We start from the raw sequence: 15,967 nt of genomic DNA on the forward strand, positions 1-15,967 counted from the left end.
TTACTTCATTTTACTTTAGTTTTCTGCACCTATCTTCAATTTTCCAAGACTGCCAGTAGCCCTGTTTGCCACCAAGGCCTCCATCCCAACAGATGCAGTCATTGTAGCTACAAAAAACCTGATAGCCCTACTATTGAGTGACAAGTATGAATATCCTCTCTGGAGAGAAGTGTTTACTTACTTGCTTCTGAATAGAAATTCCTTGGATTTTTTCCCAATCATCTGATCCATCATCTTTTCAGGTGTATGGGCCAGGGCTGCTTGGAAAGCTTGCCGAGTCACATCATAGTCACATTCAGGAGATAGTCTGCATCGTCAGAGTCATCAAAGGTCTCTAAGATCCAGTACATAGGATAATAGAAGTTATTTATGGTAGAGAGATATATATAGAGAAGCGCTCAGAGCAGAAAGAAATATTATGTGCCAAAAATTGCAGTTCTTCAGAATGTGTTGTCTGTGTCTGTATTAGCTAGCTCCTCTCTTCCTCACCTGATTCTTAGTCTTTCTTTGGGTACTATTTTTCACAGGGGCAGAGGATTATATGTGATAGACTGCCATATTATGACTGTGTGCAGAGGGGTGCAATATAAGCAGCCTTGCCATTTACAGCTGCAGTAAAAATGCACTGCCAAATGGGCTTTACATATAAATTATTACATATAAATTATCCCTACAGTGGGAGTGCAGTAATGAATAACATGAATACCTCAAAGTATTGCTATTATTGCATAATATCTTCTTTCAGTGTATCATCAAGTGAAGTTGCACCAGTCAAGAACACACATAAAGCAGTCCTATGAAAGTGTTCAGTTCTTACACTCCTGCTTAATGTGTGCATCTTCATTACTTGCTTTGCCAGTCACTGAACTTGCCGTAACAGAATGTGGAGAGATGTTAATGATCACATCAGATTTTATGTAGGAAACATTCATTCATTAAGACCAGGTCACATATTAGGTAATTATACTCCTAAAACAGGACTTGTTTGCACTAGATGGACAAATAGAATCATCAAGTCCTTAAGTTTTGAATATACAATGGTGAGGACTGCTACAAAAATGTCCATCTTCTCATCTTCTCTTGCCTCTTTGCATTTTTCTGTCATGCTTTACTCCAGAGAAAGAAAGTTCCAAAAAACAGAAATGTCCTGTTTCAAAGTTTCAGAAGAAAGTATTTTAGGTTTTCTATTCAAGTTGATTATTCTTGATGATTTTTAAGTATGTGTTATGTAGCAAAAGAAAATATCCTGAAAAAGGAAAATTGAAGTAAAGTGATGAAGAAAAAAATGATTTTTATTGACCTCCACATACATCTGATCCAGAGTTTCTCTTGTAGGGAATGTTGAAGTTTTCAGATTTGTTTCTACAACAGAAATGGAAGCCAGAATCTAGAATTCCTCCAAAATATCCCTGTTCCGACTGGAATGCCTGGTCTTAGCTTACGGGTATATGCACAGTGTGCTGCAAGTGTTGCTACTGCTCTGGAGTTATTAAAGGATTGTGCTTCACTAGTATTTTCTCAAGAGAAGCAATTGTTATTTATAACCCAGTGTGTTTGTTTGCTTGTTCTTATTTTGTACCTCTTCTTCTTAGCGTTAAGAGTCGACCTGTACGAATGCCTCCTGGATACCAAGTAGATCTTGTTATTCAGTTGGTGTGGGTGGATGGTGAGCCTCCCCAACAGATTACCAGTCTTGCTGTAAACTCTGCTTATGGACTGTAAGTAACTCAAAATTAAGGTTGCATTGATTTATTGTTTATTGCACTAAATGATCTATTTTCCAATTATACTTTGAAGTTGCTTGCAGACAATTAAAGTCAAAAGGTGCTATAACCCAGATTCTTGGGGAAAAATTATTTCAACTCACATATATGTTGTAATATAAGATGTTAAACTGCCATTCTTGCCCATATTCTCACTATTCCTATTCAAAAGACCCAATATTTTCACATTATTCTGTCCATCCTTTTGAGTAAAGTCTAAATACCTTTCAAATCTGTAATTTTTGAAGTTATTTTGAAAGGATCACCAAGGTGGAATACATTTCATAGAAAGTGGTGATGTGATTGTTAGATGTCATTTATCATGACATCATATCTTATTTGGAAATTGTCTTCTGAGAACAGCATTTTTATGTATGTGCTAATCTCTGTTTGCAAGAGAACCAGTGACCTGAAATTGGGTGTTGAATAATGAACATTTAAACGCTAAATTCTGTATGGAAATGCAAGTGAGTGTATCTGTGTGTATTTTTTTCCTCAGGTTCAATTTATTTGCCCATTTTTAATATTTTCTCTCACAGAGAGTCACCCAGATACATTAAAATGGTTTTTCCTATAGAAGGCATTACTCCAATAAAAACTATAGGCTGTAATGTGCCGAGTTTCAGCATCCGTACAGCGACAGGAATGACTCTCACACATTGATGTAATGCACAGTCAGTTCACTTTATTGCTCTGCTTGCATGATTATATACATTTTTCAAATCTATACATACGATCACGCTTATTTGGATAGGCTACAGACATAAATCATGCACTATTCACGCGCCCCACATTCCCTTATGATTGGTAACTACGCACTAACACCAGTAGCAACAGACTGCCTCCACGTCCTTGAACACATCTTGTTTTTGCTAACCCACATCATGTGCACTGTCAGAACTTTCTCCATTGTTATTCTTAGCTGCGCTTTCCAGCGGTCTGTTCAGTTATGCTAACTGTTTTGCTTAAGCGGCCTAGTCATGCTAACTCTCAAGCTACATCAACCCCAACAGTAATGGTTGTTAGGTGTCTGACTCCTGCTGATTTTCAGTAAGTCACTTGACTCTCTTCACAGGCTTCGGAAATTTTATGCAGAGCCTTTACATTTGTGCAAAAATATTGTCATTTGGAGGCTGTTTTGTCAAGTCTTTGACCTGAATTTCCAGACAGTTTCCTATTTGTGAACTCTAGAAGTTTCTTCGGTTTTACCATACCTAGATGCATTCGTTACTTGTGCCCAATTTGCTCCCTTGCAGGTCTCGGGCCTCATGGCAGCTTTTGACTTCAGGAATAATCACACCATTCTCTCCCTTGTAAACTACTCTGACAGGTTGCAGTTCTTCTAGTACTCACAGTGGTTTCCTAAATATACCTGATGCAATCAAATACTTTATATTGTTTCCTTTGCTAGGAGCAGTGATAGTTTACAGGGCAGCCTCCTTTAAAACACCATTTACTAAGTACATGAGTGTTTGAGAAATAAATGCAAGTATCAGTAAAATAGCCCAATAGCATAAATTTCACTTTCCTACAAAAGCTACCCAGGAAAGGCCTATTTCTTTAAATTTCTTCTGCAGAGTTTCTTCTCCCTCCCTCTCTCTTGTGTCTCTCAACTTTTTCCTTGGGCCTATGACAAGGTACAATTCTATCTGTCATCAGAATTTTTGTTTAATACTTTAGTTTTCTCCTGTTATCTAGCCTCACAATATGGAAAACCTGTGCCACTTCAGCATAAAGCTGGAGGATATGTCATTTTTGCCATGCTACTTGTAGGGTTATTTGGGTCATCTTTTGCCTAATTTTTTTCCCTTTAATAATCAGTTTAATGAGGAGGAAGGCATAAGATAGTGTGTTCTGGAGTGATTGCTTACAGTATTCTTTTCATTACTTTGATTGCTGTAACTGTATATTACAAATAATAGGAACTTAGTGTCCTTGATGGTACTGCAGCTATGAAACAGGACTAAAGCAAGATATTAAAAAAACTTTATCCCCAGCAAAGATAAAAGACTTCAGACATTGTGAAATTGTATTTAATGTGTTTTGTTTAATTTTAACAGTACCAAACCACAAATTAGAAGTATTAACACTTGCTTTATTTCTGTTGAAATGAATAATCAAAAAACTTATTTATGTTACAACAGTAGAAAAGAAAAATTTACAAAATGCTTCAATTACAACTGAAGATCTATGAGGTTAAATACAAATAATAAATTTGTTTTAAAGTATGTTTTGATGGACTGAAAGTAGTCTCTGAAAATTTATTACTTGCTCAAAGGATAAAAATTTTCAGCCAATCTACATATTAATTGACAAGAAATGTCTGATGAGGATTTTATGACATTTCTATGAAAAATACCCACAGAGTAGAACATCTCCTAGCAACCAATTTTGTTGATCACTCAAAATTGAGAAATTCATTGTGCTTATTTTTTTTTTATTTTATAAAGACTTGGATGTTAGCAGTTTATCTTAAGCCTTCTTAATAATAAAGTCTGTCTAGATTTTCTTCTCATTCCTCAGAAGTGTTGTAACATTAATGAGAAATTTCTGATTTTTCTTGGTAAAGTAATTGTTTTAGATATAAGAAATATTATATCCATGCTTGTGTGTGAAATTAGAGAAATTTAGAAAAAATCAGACCAGGAAGTGATGATCCATTTTGTGGATTTGCTTACCACAGAGTGAATGATCACATGTGACTCATGTTTTCCAAAAATGATAAAACTGAGGTTAAGAATTTTCAAAATGCAGATGGCTATAATTTTTGTTGCCTAAATTATTAACACATGAGATTGACACTCGTCCTTTTTATTCCTTTATTTTTCTTCTCCACCTAGAACACAGGGACTTATGAACACAGGAGTTGCTGTCCCGCTTTACATTAGTAATCTTTTTTACTTCAATATCCTTTCTCTGACGATGCCTATTAACATATGCTTTAAAACAAAATACAAGAATGAAAAAAAACAAATAACAAAATAATTTTCTGCTATTCCTTATCAGTCAATTAGTGTCAAGAAGCACGAAGACATGTAAAACCTTGGAGAGAATGGTCTTCTGGCAAATGTGACAGTATTCCCTTTTGTTCCAGGAACACTGTCTAAAAATATTTTGTTCTTCTATTAAGCAAAACAGGCTATAGTAGTTTCTGAAACAGATACTACTCTACATTCATAAAACATGGAGTTTATTCCTCAGTGTACCTTATGATCTTTCCACACAAGCACAAAATATTGCCAGATAAAAATGTATTTGTGCATGCTTTAAGCTGGCGTACATGAGTAGCTGCCTAAGCTATAGATCGGTGAAGAGTCAATAGGGAAAAAAGACTATGTTCATAGTATTTCCATAGATGCTGTACTAAAATCAGTGTTAAGTCAAGGGTAGAAAACATCATGTAGTAATAAGCTGTAGCATTTGAGCCACTGTTGTAGAAGGTGCCTTAATTTTCCCATTCGACAAATAAGAAAAAATCACCTCATTTTCACCCTTTACCTTTTCTGTTTGCTATATGGAACCCTCTTTTTTATAATGGAAGCAGAAGAAGGAAAGTTACAACAGATGAAGATGTCCTGCCTATCCTGCTTCCCCTTCCTCTATCTTGTTACTTCTCTCTTTCTCTATTGTATTTCCATCCACAAATTCATATATCTCCTTTAAGATATTTTGGATCTGTATTAGGAGTCAGGTGGAGGTGAGTGCACAGCTCACATTTAGTGTGAAATGAGTGCTTAAACACCTTGCAGGGCTTTGAACTGACCACCTTAAGTCACTTTCTACATAAAATGACAGAACTTGATCACAAGTGGTTCCTAATCTGATTGAGCATGGTTTGGAGTTGTGAGTTTCTTTGTGGCTGTATCTGTAATCCTTTCAATCTGGAAGTTAAAGTTGCAGTCTGATAGAAAAGGAGAGATTTCTGTATAATATTTGTCAGTGTATAATATTTCTGCTTAAATGAAGTCTCCAGCAATTCAGTGCAAGAGTTTGGCATATGGATCCTGTGGATAGTCATATGCTCTGTGAGTTTATTTTGCTATTAAATCTTAAATAGCTTTAATGCTTTAGTGAGATTTTATCTGCTGAGATATATGGGTTTCCACATGCTATGGTGAAACTTCAGACTTTCTCCTGGGTCTTACATATAGACATGTTTAGTGTCTTCTTGTTTTCTTCCTTTTTCTTAGATAGCCCCAACCTCCACCCCTTCCAAGCTGGGAAAAAAGCATGAACAGAAAGTGTTTTTATGGGAGAATGGAAAGTGCTGCTAGTGCAATACAAATTCTTCACCCTTTCTGAAACTGGTGTCAGAAGGGAATGAGATCTATCAATAGAGCAAGATCAGAGCAGAATGCTGCTAAAGGGAGTTTCTAGGCAGCAAAAGAAATAAATTGTTCCATCTCTTTTTTCGTTATAACAAGACTGCAGTCCAGATCTTAGGTAATCTCACACCAGTTGAGATCTTGCCCATGTTTCAAAGCACCATGAAAATGTGAGTTATGGAAGCATTTCAGAGGGGTAGAGACTGATTTAGTGGGAATGCATAATGTAGCCAAGCTGACAGACTGGAAAAGAAATTTTATAAATATCTTTCAGATTTGGGTGTCTCCACAATACAGCTTAATATATTTCATTCATCATTTATAATTAGATTTTTAAAAATTTGTGAATTGATCTGTATTTACATTTTAAGTTATATTTGTAGTTTATATATATGTATAACCACTTTTTAAGATCTATGTCCAGATCTGTAGTCTTAATTTACATCAGTATTAATAGAATTATATTTAGACATTATTGCAATGCGTTTGGCATAGAAAGTTAATTACAGTGGGCAGTCTGTTTTCTGGAATGCCAATTAATGTGTTTCACGACACAATGTTATAAATTCAGGATTACAAATCTAAAAGAATTATAAAAAGTAAGCTTTGAGTAGCTTCTGAAGAAAATGTTTGTGCAGAATTCATACTAATAATTAATAATTATTGTTTGTACCACATAATTACATATTACTAATACCTTTGAGGAACATTTCTTTTCTCAGAGTGGCATTTGGAAACTGCAATGGTTTGGCTGTTGTGGACTTTATACAGAAGACAGTACTGCTGAGCATGGGCACCCTTGACCTATACGGATCAAGTGATCCATACCAGCGTCAGCCCCGTTCGCCTCGCAAAAGCAAGCAGTTTGCTGCAGGTAGGAAATAAATTATTGTGGTTATGAGCCTGACATGTACTTTGGTTTTTTTTGCCTGTGGCTTTTTATAGTGCTTTTGAAGTGCATGTCTATTTGCCAGCCAATGGAGTTTCTACAACTTGACAAAAGAAACCTGAGAGGTTTTAGGTACTGACGCTTTCGCAGAAACAAAATGTTTTACAAAGTTTATTCTTTTGGGATGGAGGTCAGCAAGTAATTCTCTTATCTGAGTCTCTAAAACACTGTAACAAGCAGAGCAGTAAATAGTTTCTCTGGCCATCACTTGAAGTGTAGTCTGTATGCTGTTTTCTTGCTGGTTTCAGTAAGTCCATATCAATAGGTAAGACTTCAATTTAGACTTAATTATAACTTCTACCAAGTGTTATGCATTGATATTTGAATAGGCAGTTGTGTTTGGAGAAGTGTAACACCTGAGAGACATGATACGTAGGTAGCACAAGTAGCTCAAATTACCCACTTTGTTAGTGAATTGAAGCTCTTTATATTAAACTTACTAAATCCAGCTGTTCCCCATTAAAAATTTGATGCCAAGAGGATCTCATTTGTAAGTCATAGCTATGCATATGCATTGTGTTAGAAATATTAGTCCATCAATGCAGCTAAATTTTACCATATGTTTTTGATTATCTGAGAAATTTATTTGTATGAGAAAAAAAAGATCAGAAGAGCTTATATGCTTCAAGTCTTTTTGCTCTACATATTTCATAGTGACATACTAGAGTCAGACACAATTATGAAATATGTTTTACATAATTGTGAAGTTTTAGAAATAGATTTTAAAATCTCTTTGAAAAAGTTGAGTTTTAAATCTAACCATAAAATTATAAAGCCAGCAGATTATAGTGGGTTTATGACACAAGAATTTTCATCAGCAGACCCTGCACTAAATCATCAAATCCTATTTCTCCATGGAGTCAGTGGAAACTTTTTTTAATTGGGAATATGTTTGTACTCCAAATAGAAAGCAAAATTTAGAGTATAAAATGTAAGTCTGCAGACCTACTTCGATTCCTGAAAGACCATTTATCTCACTTTCTAGGCATGTAATCATGGCAAGCTTAGTTCTCATCTGTGCCAAGTGTTAAAGATGTAAATTTGGCACAGCTGAGGAGAGAAGAGACAAGCAGCTTTAAGGTACCTTCAGCTTCTCTGTCTGGTTCAGCCAGCCTCACAGCAGCTCCCAAAATAATCTGAGCAGCTAGCCACAAGCAACATGCTGCAGAACCTTGTAGAAAAGGTGGAGGGTAGCTGGTGTAGAAGTAGCTGTTATCAGCATGTACAGTACAATCCATGTAGGATTTGTCTGTGTCAGTGGCAGTTTTGGCTGATCCTTTAAGGCAATGTTCCAGCTATGCAGCATAGCTAGAATGGAGCCCACTGGGGAGAAGTGACCGCTAAGAAGGGATACACACTTCTAGATCGCTCATAGAAACTATGCATCTATAAAAAGGCTCAGCTGCTTTCTCACCATCCATCCCACATCCTTTACTCTTTTGATTATTTTTCTTGTTATATCTCCTGATTGGAAGGTAAGCATCTGCTGAAATTTCTTCACCTTGGCTGATCTAGATGCTGGTTATGATATCACTTCCTTTCACTTTAGACTGTTTTTTCTCTCTTTCCTCTGCCTGCTGCTGATGCTGATGTACTGGCATGTTCCAAAGACAACTTTTGCATGCGTGGCCTGTCTAACTTTTATCCAGATTTAACGAAACGGATCCGTACTTCCTATCAGAGTAAGTTCTATAAAGATTAGGCAAATAGCTTTATCGTGATTGGACTATGCCTGACTTAAACCCATGTGTTTGTGCTTTGTAATGTGTTTTCTTAAACACATTCAGCATGCATGCAAACTTACTACATTTCGTGATGTCAACCATGCTTAATTTTGACAGTTATCTTTATTATGCAGATACTTCAGATCTGTTTTCTTCTTCCAAAACAGTCAATGAGAAAACCTCAGTGACTTATATGGGGCAGATTGGGCCTTAGAAATTATTTTTCAACAATGTTACGTTCTTGATGATAGTATCTTTCTTTGTTTCTGTATTCATTTCAGTGTACATCTACTTATATGAAGCATTTCTTGGTTTGCAATGGCACTGTCTGGTTGTAGTTACTAATTAATTCTTCCCTGTTTTCAGAAGAGCAGTGTGGCTTAAAAGAGTACCAATTGGATTGGGTGCTGTGAAATTTAAAATTTTAATCTTGGTTTGGTACTTGAATATTTGGCTGTGGGGAACCATCCCATGCCTCTGATCTTTAATGGGGAATGTAAAGTGGGTATAAAAATACATACATCAAAGAGAGCTATGAAAATTAATGTTTTTAATATCTTTAAATTTTGAATTATAGTGATACAGAATTTAAATATTAGTATTCATCACTGCAGAATGCGATGAACAAAGCTGTAATTAATTTTGCAAAAATGACTGCTCAACAGATGAGCTGTATATATCTTAATTAACTGCATTGCTTATATGTAATTAGGTCTCCAGGATGCCTCTTATTCATCTTTTCAAAGTAGTTTTCAAATAACAACTGGATTGGCAATTTTATATTAAATTCTTAGTATAGGCAAGATAAAGGGGTGGAAGTTGTTCTATCATCTCACATAAATACAGAATTGTGTAGCTATTGTAATACATTTGTACACTCGCACAAGATATTCTACTCTGTCTCTAGACTCTGATTTCTATTATTTTATTCATAATAATTCATAAAAGGTGGCTTGTTTAATTGAAAGACTAGTCCAGTTACAAATCCAGCAGTCCATAAGAAGGTTTGGTGTATAATGTCTTAAAGTTTGTTTGTCTGGTCTTGCTAATTTCAAGTCTAACAGAGAACGTGAGGGACAGACTGCAGTCAAGGGTTTGAGGGTTTTCCCCTGCTAAAAAATTAATAAATTGTAAGACCAAAAATTACCAACATTTTCATTCAAAATGACAAACACAGACCGTAGAGTTTTTCATAGCTGAAAATGTATTATCTTGTTTGCATCTTCAACCCCAAAATCAGAAATGTCTGCAAAATCTTTCTGTATACATCATAACTGAAGAGTTATGAGTCTGACTCTTGTGCAAGGTCATTAACAGCTTTATTTCTTTCCTCAAAATTATTTAGTTGTTGCTTTTGACATTCAGTGCTTACACAGGTGTATGTACTGTATGATTGGAAAGATGCACAAGGCAATAAGATAAAGAACAGGGCAAGAATGTGTCATAGACTGTAAAATATCTTGATAAGTCATTCTCAAGTTATGCTCTGTTATATGTCTTATCTGAGACACGAGTTTTAAAGAGGGTTAGGATTTTGCTGGCAAGTTTATCTCTTCTCGTAAGGGATGATGATGGGAAAAGAAAAAAATATTTTTGGAAATTGTGCAGTTGAAGCTGATATTATTAAGGCAAAAGCAGGAGCAGTCATGTGATAACATAAGCATTATGTCTAAAGTTTTGAGGGTTATATAAATGAAAATGGAGGTTAATGGGAAGACATATCAGGAGTTGATTCAATTAAGTAATGAACCAGAAAGATAATTTCATGAAGATCAGTTTGAGAATAAGGCTTGCAGGAATTGAAGCCAAAGAAGAGATTATCAACGAGCAAGATACTTAGACTTTTGTTGGTCATTTTGGAGGTAGTTTGCAGGAAGAAACAGTCTAGTTTAGTATCCAGCCTGAATCTGAAAGTTAAAGTGTGATGTTCCAAGAATGAAACCAATATTACAGATTAGAGTATCGGGGAAGGCAGTGGTGCTGTTAGCTGTGTTGAAGTCGCCAAGAGAAGACTTCAGCGCAAAAAACCCGAGTTCATCTTAGCAATGTTAAGTTCATGTCTGGGCACTCGCGAGTATATTTTAGAAGGGAAGGATTACTACTCTAAGTTGAGTGGAAGGAATCCGAGTTAGAAATGTGTATTTATGAATCATTAGGGTAAAAAAAGATATTTATTGCCCTTTTTATAGGAGTGAATCTCCTCAAATACTGGGATAGAGACATAAAGGAAGTGTTGATGGTTCAGTCTTTGATGGCTTGCAGTTGAAGAGGGAAAGGAGAAAAAAAAAAAACATCAAACAGGGAAAAGAAACAATGTGTTGGAGATGAGAGGTTTTCCAAAGGAAAGACATAATCAGCAATGTCAAGGGCACCCAATATGCAAAGCACAGTGGTAGAATAATTGTTTTGAATTTTAGCCAATGAATCTATAGAGAGCTTGATAAGAGTAATGTATTCATGTGTAAGCTAGTCTCAAAAGTGTCTAGACTGGAATTGGAGCATTAAAACAGCACATTCCATGGTTTTGGAGGTGAAATTGTGAAGGGAGAAGCAAGAAGTGAAGAAATTAGAAGGAGAAATGTATTAATATCTAGGCATACATAATGGGAGAGACTGAAATGCAATTGTCGTATCAGGGAAGTAATTTGAGGAAATTAAGAGGCTAAGATGAGGGTAAGTGCAGAGCTGGAGAGAGCTTTCTGGTGTTGATGACCTGTTCCATTTGCTGTAACATCTGCTGGCAGCCACCTTCCTTTGTAGCAAGAATATGTGTGAAGCCAAATAAAATAAACTCTTTCTGCAGTAGTGCAGAAATGGTGGTGGTTTTTTGGTGATGTTCTTTTTTTTAATTCAGTTGAAGTAAAGTTGTACATGTGATTACCTACTGGTAGATAACATATATTGAAATATTATAACAAGTACATTTACTGCATCTACAGAGACAGAGCTTGCAGAAGAATATAAAAATACCAACTTGCAAAAGCAGTTTGCATCTCGTACTAGAAATTCATACCATCTGCTGGCAAAACAAGAAAACAAAGAGTCTTTATGAAGCATCAGATAACTCAGCAAGTTCAAAGGATGTCGATCCATTGGAAAATAATTTTCAGAATTAAGACTTTTCAGTGAGAACTCCTTGTTCCTCTTCCAGGCCAGTCCTTTGAGAGGATGTGAGCAAAATTAACCTTGGTCTGACAGGAGGACACAGAAAACTATTTTATGAGTCATTACATATCAGTAATTGACACTTGAAATCCCACCTGACAACACAGTAGAACCTAACATAGGTTCAGTTTTAAGTCGACAGCCATTTTCTGAACTGTCATATCACAGAATCACACAGAATCACAGAATGTTAGGGGATGGAAGAGACCTCTGTGGGTCATCTAGTCCAACCCTCCTGCCGAAGCACGGTCACCTACAGTATGTTGTAGAGGACCTTGTCCAGGCGGGTCTTGAATATCTCCAGAGAAGGAGACTCCACCACCTCCCTGGGCAGCCTGTTCCAGTGCTCTGTCACCCTCAGAGGGAAGAAGTTCTTCCTCATGTTCAGACGGAACTTCCTATGCTTCAGATTGTGCCCATTGCCCCTTGTCCTGTCGCTGGGCACTACTGAAAAGAGCTTGGCCCCATCCTCCTGACACCCACCCTTCAGATATTTGTAAGTATATATTAGGTCCCCTCTCAGCCTTCTCTTCTTCAGGCTGAACAAGCCCAGCTCCCTCACCCTCTCCTCATAGGAGAGATGTTCCAGTCCCCTCACCATCCTTGTAGCCCTCCACTGGACTCTCTCCAGTAGCTCTTCATCTTTCTTGAACTGGGGAGCCCAGAACTGGACACAGTACTCCAGATGAGGCCTTGCCAGGGCAGTGTAGAGGAGAAGGAGAACCTCCCTCGTCCTGCTGGCCACACTCTTCTTGATGCACCCCAGGATCCCATTGTCCTTCTTGGCAGCCAGGGCACACTGCTGGCTCATGGTTAACCTGTCGTCCACCAGGATGCCCAGGTCCCTCTCCGCAGAGCTGCTCTCCAGCAGGTCCACCCCAAGCCTGTACTGATGCATGAGGTTGTTCCTCCCCAGGTGCAGGACCCTGCATTTGCCTTTGTTGAACCTCATCAGGTTCCACAGAATCACAGAACGTTAGGGGTTGGAAGGGACCTCTGTGGGTCATCTAGTCCAACCCCCCTGCTGAAGCAGGGTCACCTACAGTAGGTTGTAGAGGACCTCGTCCAGGCGGGTCTTGAATATCTCCAGAGAAGGAGACTCCACCACCTCCCTGGGCAGCCTGTTCCAGTGCTCCGTCACCCTCAGAGGGAAGAAGTTCTTCCTCATGTTCAGACAGAACTTCCTGTGTTTCAGTTTGTGCCCATTGCCCCTTGTCCGGTCACTGGACACCACTGAAAAGAGCTTGGCCCCATCCTCCTGACACCCACCCTTCAGATATTTGTAAGCATTTATAAGGTCCCCTCTCAGCCTTCTCTTCTTCAGGCTGAACAAGCCCAGCTCCCTCACCCTCTCCTCATAGGAGAGATGTTCCAGTCCCCTCACCATCCTTGCAGCCCTCCACTGGACTCTCTCCAGTAGCTCTTCATCTTTCTTGAACTGGGGAGCCCAGAACTGGACACAGTACTCCAGATGAGGCCTCACTAGGGCAGTGTAGAGGGGAAACAACTCTCTGCCCAACTTTCCAGCCTGTCCAGGTCACGCTGAATGGCAGCACAGCCTTCCGGTGTATCTACCACACCTCCCAGTTTGGTGTCATCAGCAAACTTGCTGAGGGTACATTCTAACTCTTCATCCAGGTCGTTGATGAAGAAGTTAAACAAGACTGGGCCCAGTACTGACCCCTGAGGGACACCACTTGTTACCAGCCTCCAACTAGACTCAGCGCCGCTGATGACAACCCTCTGAGTTCTGCCATTCAGCCAGTTCTCAATCCACTTCACCGACCACTCATCCAGCCCACACTTCCTGAGCTTCCCTAGGAGGATGTTATGGGACTGTGTCGAAAGCCTTGCTGAAGTCTAGGTAGACAACATCCACGGCTCTCCCTTCATCTACCCAGCCAGTCACGTCATCATAGAAAGCTATTAGATTGGTCAGGCAAATTCCAAAGAATGCATCATATTTAAACATAAAGAAAACATAGTATGATAATTCAGTGTGAAGATGATGGATTAAGATAACACTGGACTTACTTATTGGCTTGTGAATATTTTAGATAATTTATAATTCATTAACAAAGATGTGATTATTTTGGGTGCTTTTAAGTAAATGATCAGTCTGATTCATTTAATCATAGAGATAGATATTTAAAATTTCAAAAATAATTTTCAATAAATTATGAATTCATAGAAATTGTTACTCCATACTAGATGCTATTTTTTTTGATCCTTTAATAAAGAGGAAATGGGAATCACAGTAAACTTTGAGAAGTATCTATGGGACGTCTTTAAAAGTATTTAATGCCTTGTGTGATATTTTACATCTTACACTATTTTCACATGTTTATAATTTTTTTGCTGCTGTGTTCTTCTTGCCTTACCTGGACTCACAATTTGCTGGCATGGGGTTTTTTGGCTAAAAATAGCTAAAATGTCTCAGGACACAGAATGGGCCTACAGAATTTCAAAATGAAAAAATTAAAATATTTTTGTAATCTAACCTCAGTAACTGTTGTAGTCTCTCAAACAGACAGGGGAAGCTGAGTTGCATGGAAATATTAATACATGATAAATTATTGAAACTAGTTTGGTTTCCTTAAAAAGGAAATGGTAGTGGAAAATAAGCAGTAGTACAAAGAAAATCTTGAGAGCTCCCTTTCTTATCTCAAAGGGAAACAGAAGATAACACTTAATAGAATTGAAGGTAACACAAACGTACATTTGTCAATTTTTATTCCTTTCAGTGAATGGTGATTGTGCAATTCACTGCCATATAACATCTCTGGGACTTAAAATTTAGTAAGATTAAGAGAGTCTTTTGATACATGGATGCATAATGAGAATAATTCATATTTCTAAGCAAGAAATATTTATGGCAGGAGAAAATCTGCAAGTGGCAGTGCTTAAGCAAATCTAATTGTGAAATTAAGACAATGCCCTCATGCAGGGCAGTAACACTTATGCTTAACATGGGGACTTATGGCTTTTTTTTTTTAAGAGCATCTGTTGGTGGTCATTGTTAGAGGTGATAGTGGCTTGGCAACAACTCTAAATTTGTAGAGAAGTTAACATGTTCACCAATTCTAAATAGTATAACAGGAAATGTATCTTTACTGTTGTAAGTTGTAAACCTGTTGCCAAACATAAAGAGCTTGTGCTATTCTCACCGTGATTGTTCTTGGTTTTTCAGAACAGTGGTGCGATTTGGTGCATTTCCCACTTAAGTCAGTGGCACCATAATTTATATTGAGCTGTAATATTATTTCTGTCAACTCACAAATAAAAAAGAATGTCTATTTAGAAGCAAAATCTGACCTGGCATTTGACATTGTAACTATCGCCAATAGTTACTACACAAGGTTTAGAAGAATTTCATTAATCACATCATAACCATAGTGTTTAAATTTTAATATTGCCAACACTGTATTCACAAAAGAAACAGCTCAGTATTTCACTTTATGTGTCCAAGGCCTCTGATGCTATGTGAATGTGTCAAACTCACTCCCACTGTACCTTGCAGACAGTTCTGCAGCAAAAATCAATTATGTCCCAAATCTGTAGGTACCTGCTGAAACGCCAGAGTCGGGTAGAAGTAAGATTTGCTGTAAGACAGCTATACGTAGAGAGGCTCCCTGGATGCTTGCAGTTCCTGAATTCTGTCGTAACTTCAAAAGTGACTGGACTCACAACTGATTGGAACATACAATTCTCTCACAGACTCAAGTGAATCAAAGAAAGATTCAAGTATGTTGCTTAAAATAAAAAAAAAAGAAAACTTTGGTTTTCAAAATTAGTGTCTGGATTGTCATCTTTTGTTGTTTAAAAGTCAGGAGCAAATATGTCATTTCTACTGACTTAACAGGCTAAATCAATACTGCTGTTTTTCCAAAGTGCTCTCGAAGTTGTTCTAGCACTCATGCAGCTTCATTAGTGGTAGGAGCTTTTAATCTGCCTGTTTGGGCTCTGAATTCTCCCCTTTTCTCAAAGCAGTTCAAAATTACATTGTAATAAAAATATCAGTACCTACATTAAGATGCCACT

The 15,967-nt window shown here is 37.5% G+C and overlaps 1 protein-coding gene across 8 annotated transcripts in view; it reads left to right on the forward strand.

The window, feature by feature from the left end:
* Window positions 1-15,967, forward strand: part of STXBP5L (syntaxin binding protein 5L) — a 216,253-nt gene that overhangs the window by 149,575 nt on the left and 50,711 nt on the right. For 6 of the 8 annotated variants that reach the window (XM_075437392.1, XM_075437397.1, XM_009941563.2 and 3 more), the window contains exons 17-19: window positions 1,593-1,718; window positions 6,811-6,962; window positions 8,648-8,719. In XM_075437392.1, the coding sequence (XP_075293507.1) occupies window positions 1,593-1,718; window positions 6,811-6,962; window positions 8,648-8,719 (350 nt within the window). The remainder of the gene's footprint in view (window positions 1-1,592; window positions 1,719-6,810; window positions 6,963-8,647; window positions 8,720-15,967) is intronic. The other 2 variants (XM_075437416.1, XM_075437442.1) reach the window with 1 other exon arrangement.

Source organism: Opisthocomus hoazin, chromosome 1, assembly GCF_030867145.1.
Source record: "Opisthocomus hoazin isolate bOpiHoa1 chromosome 1, bOpiHoa1.hap1, whole genome shotgun sequence".
NCBI classification, from domain to species: domain Eukaryota; kingdom Metazoa; phylum Chordata; class Aves; order Opisthocomiformes; family Opisthocomidae; genus Opisthocomus; species Opisthocomus hoazin.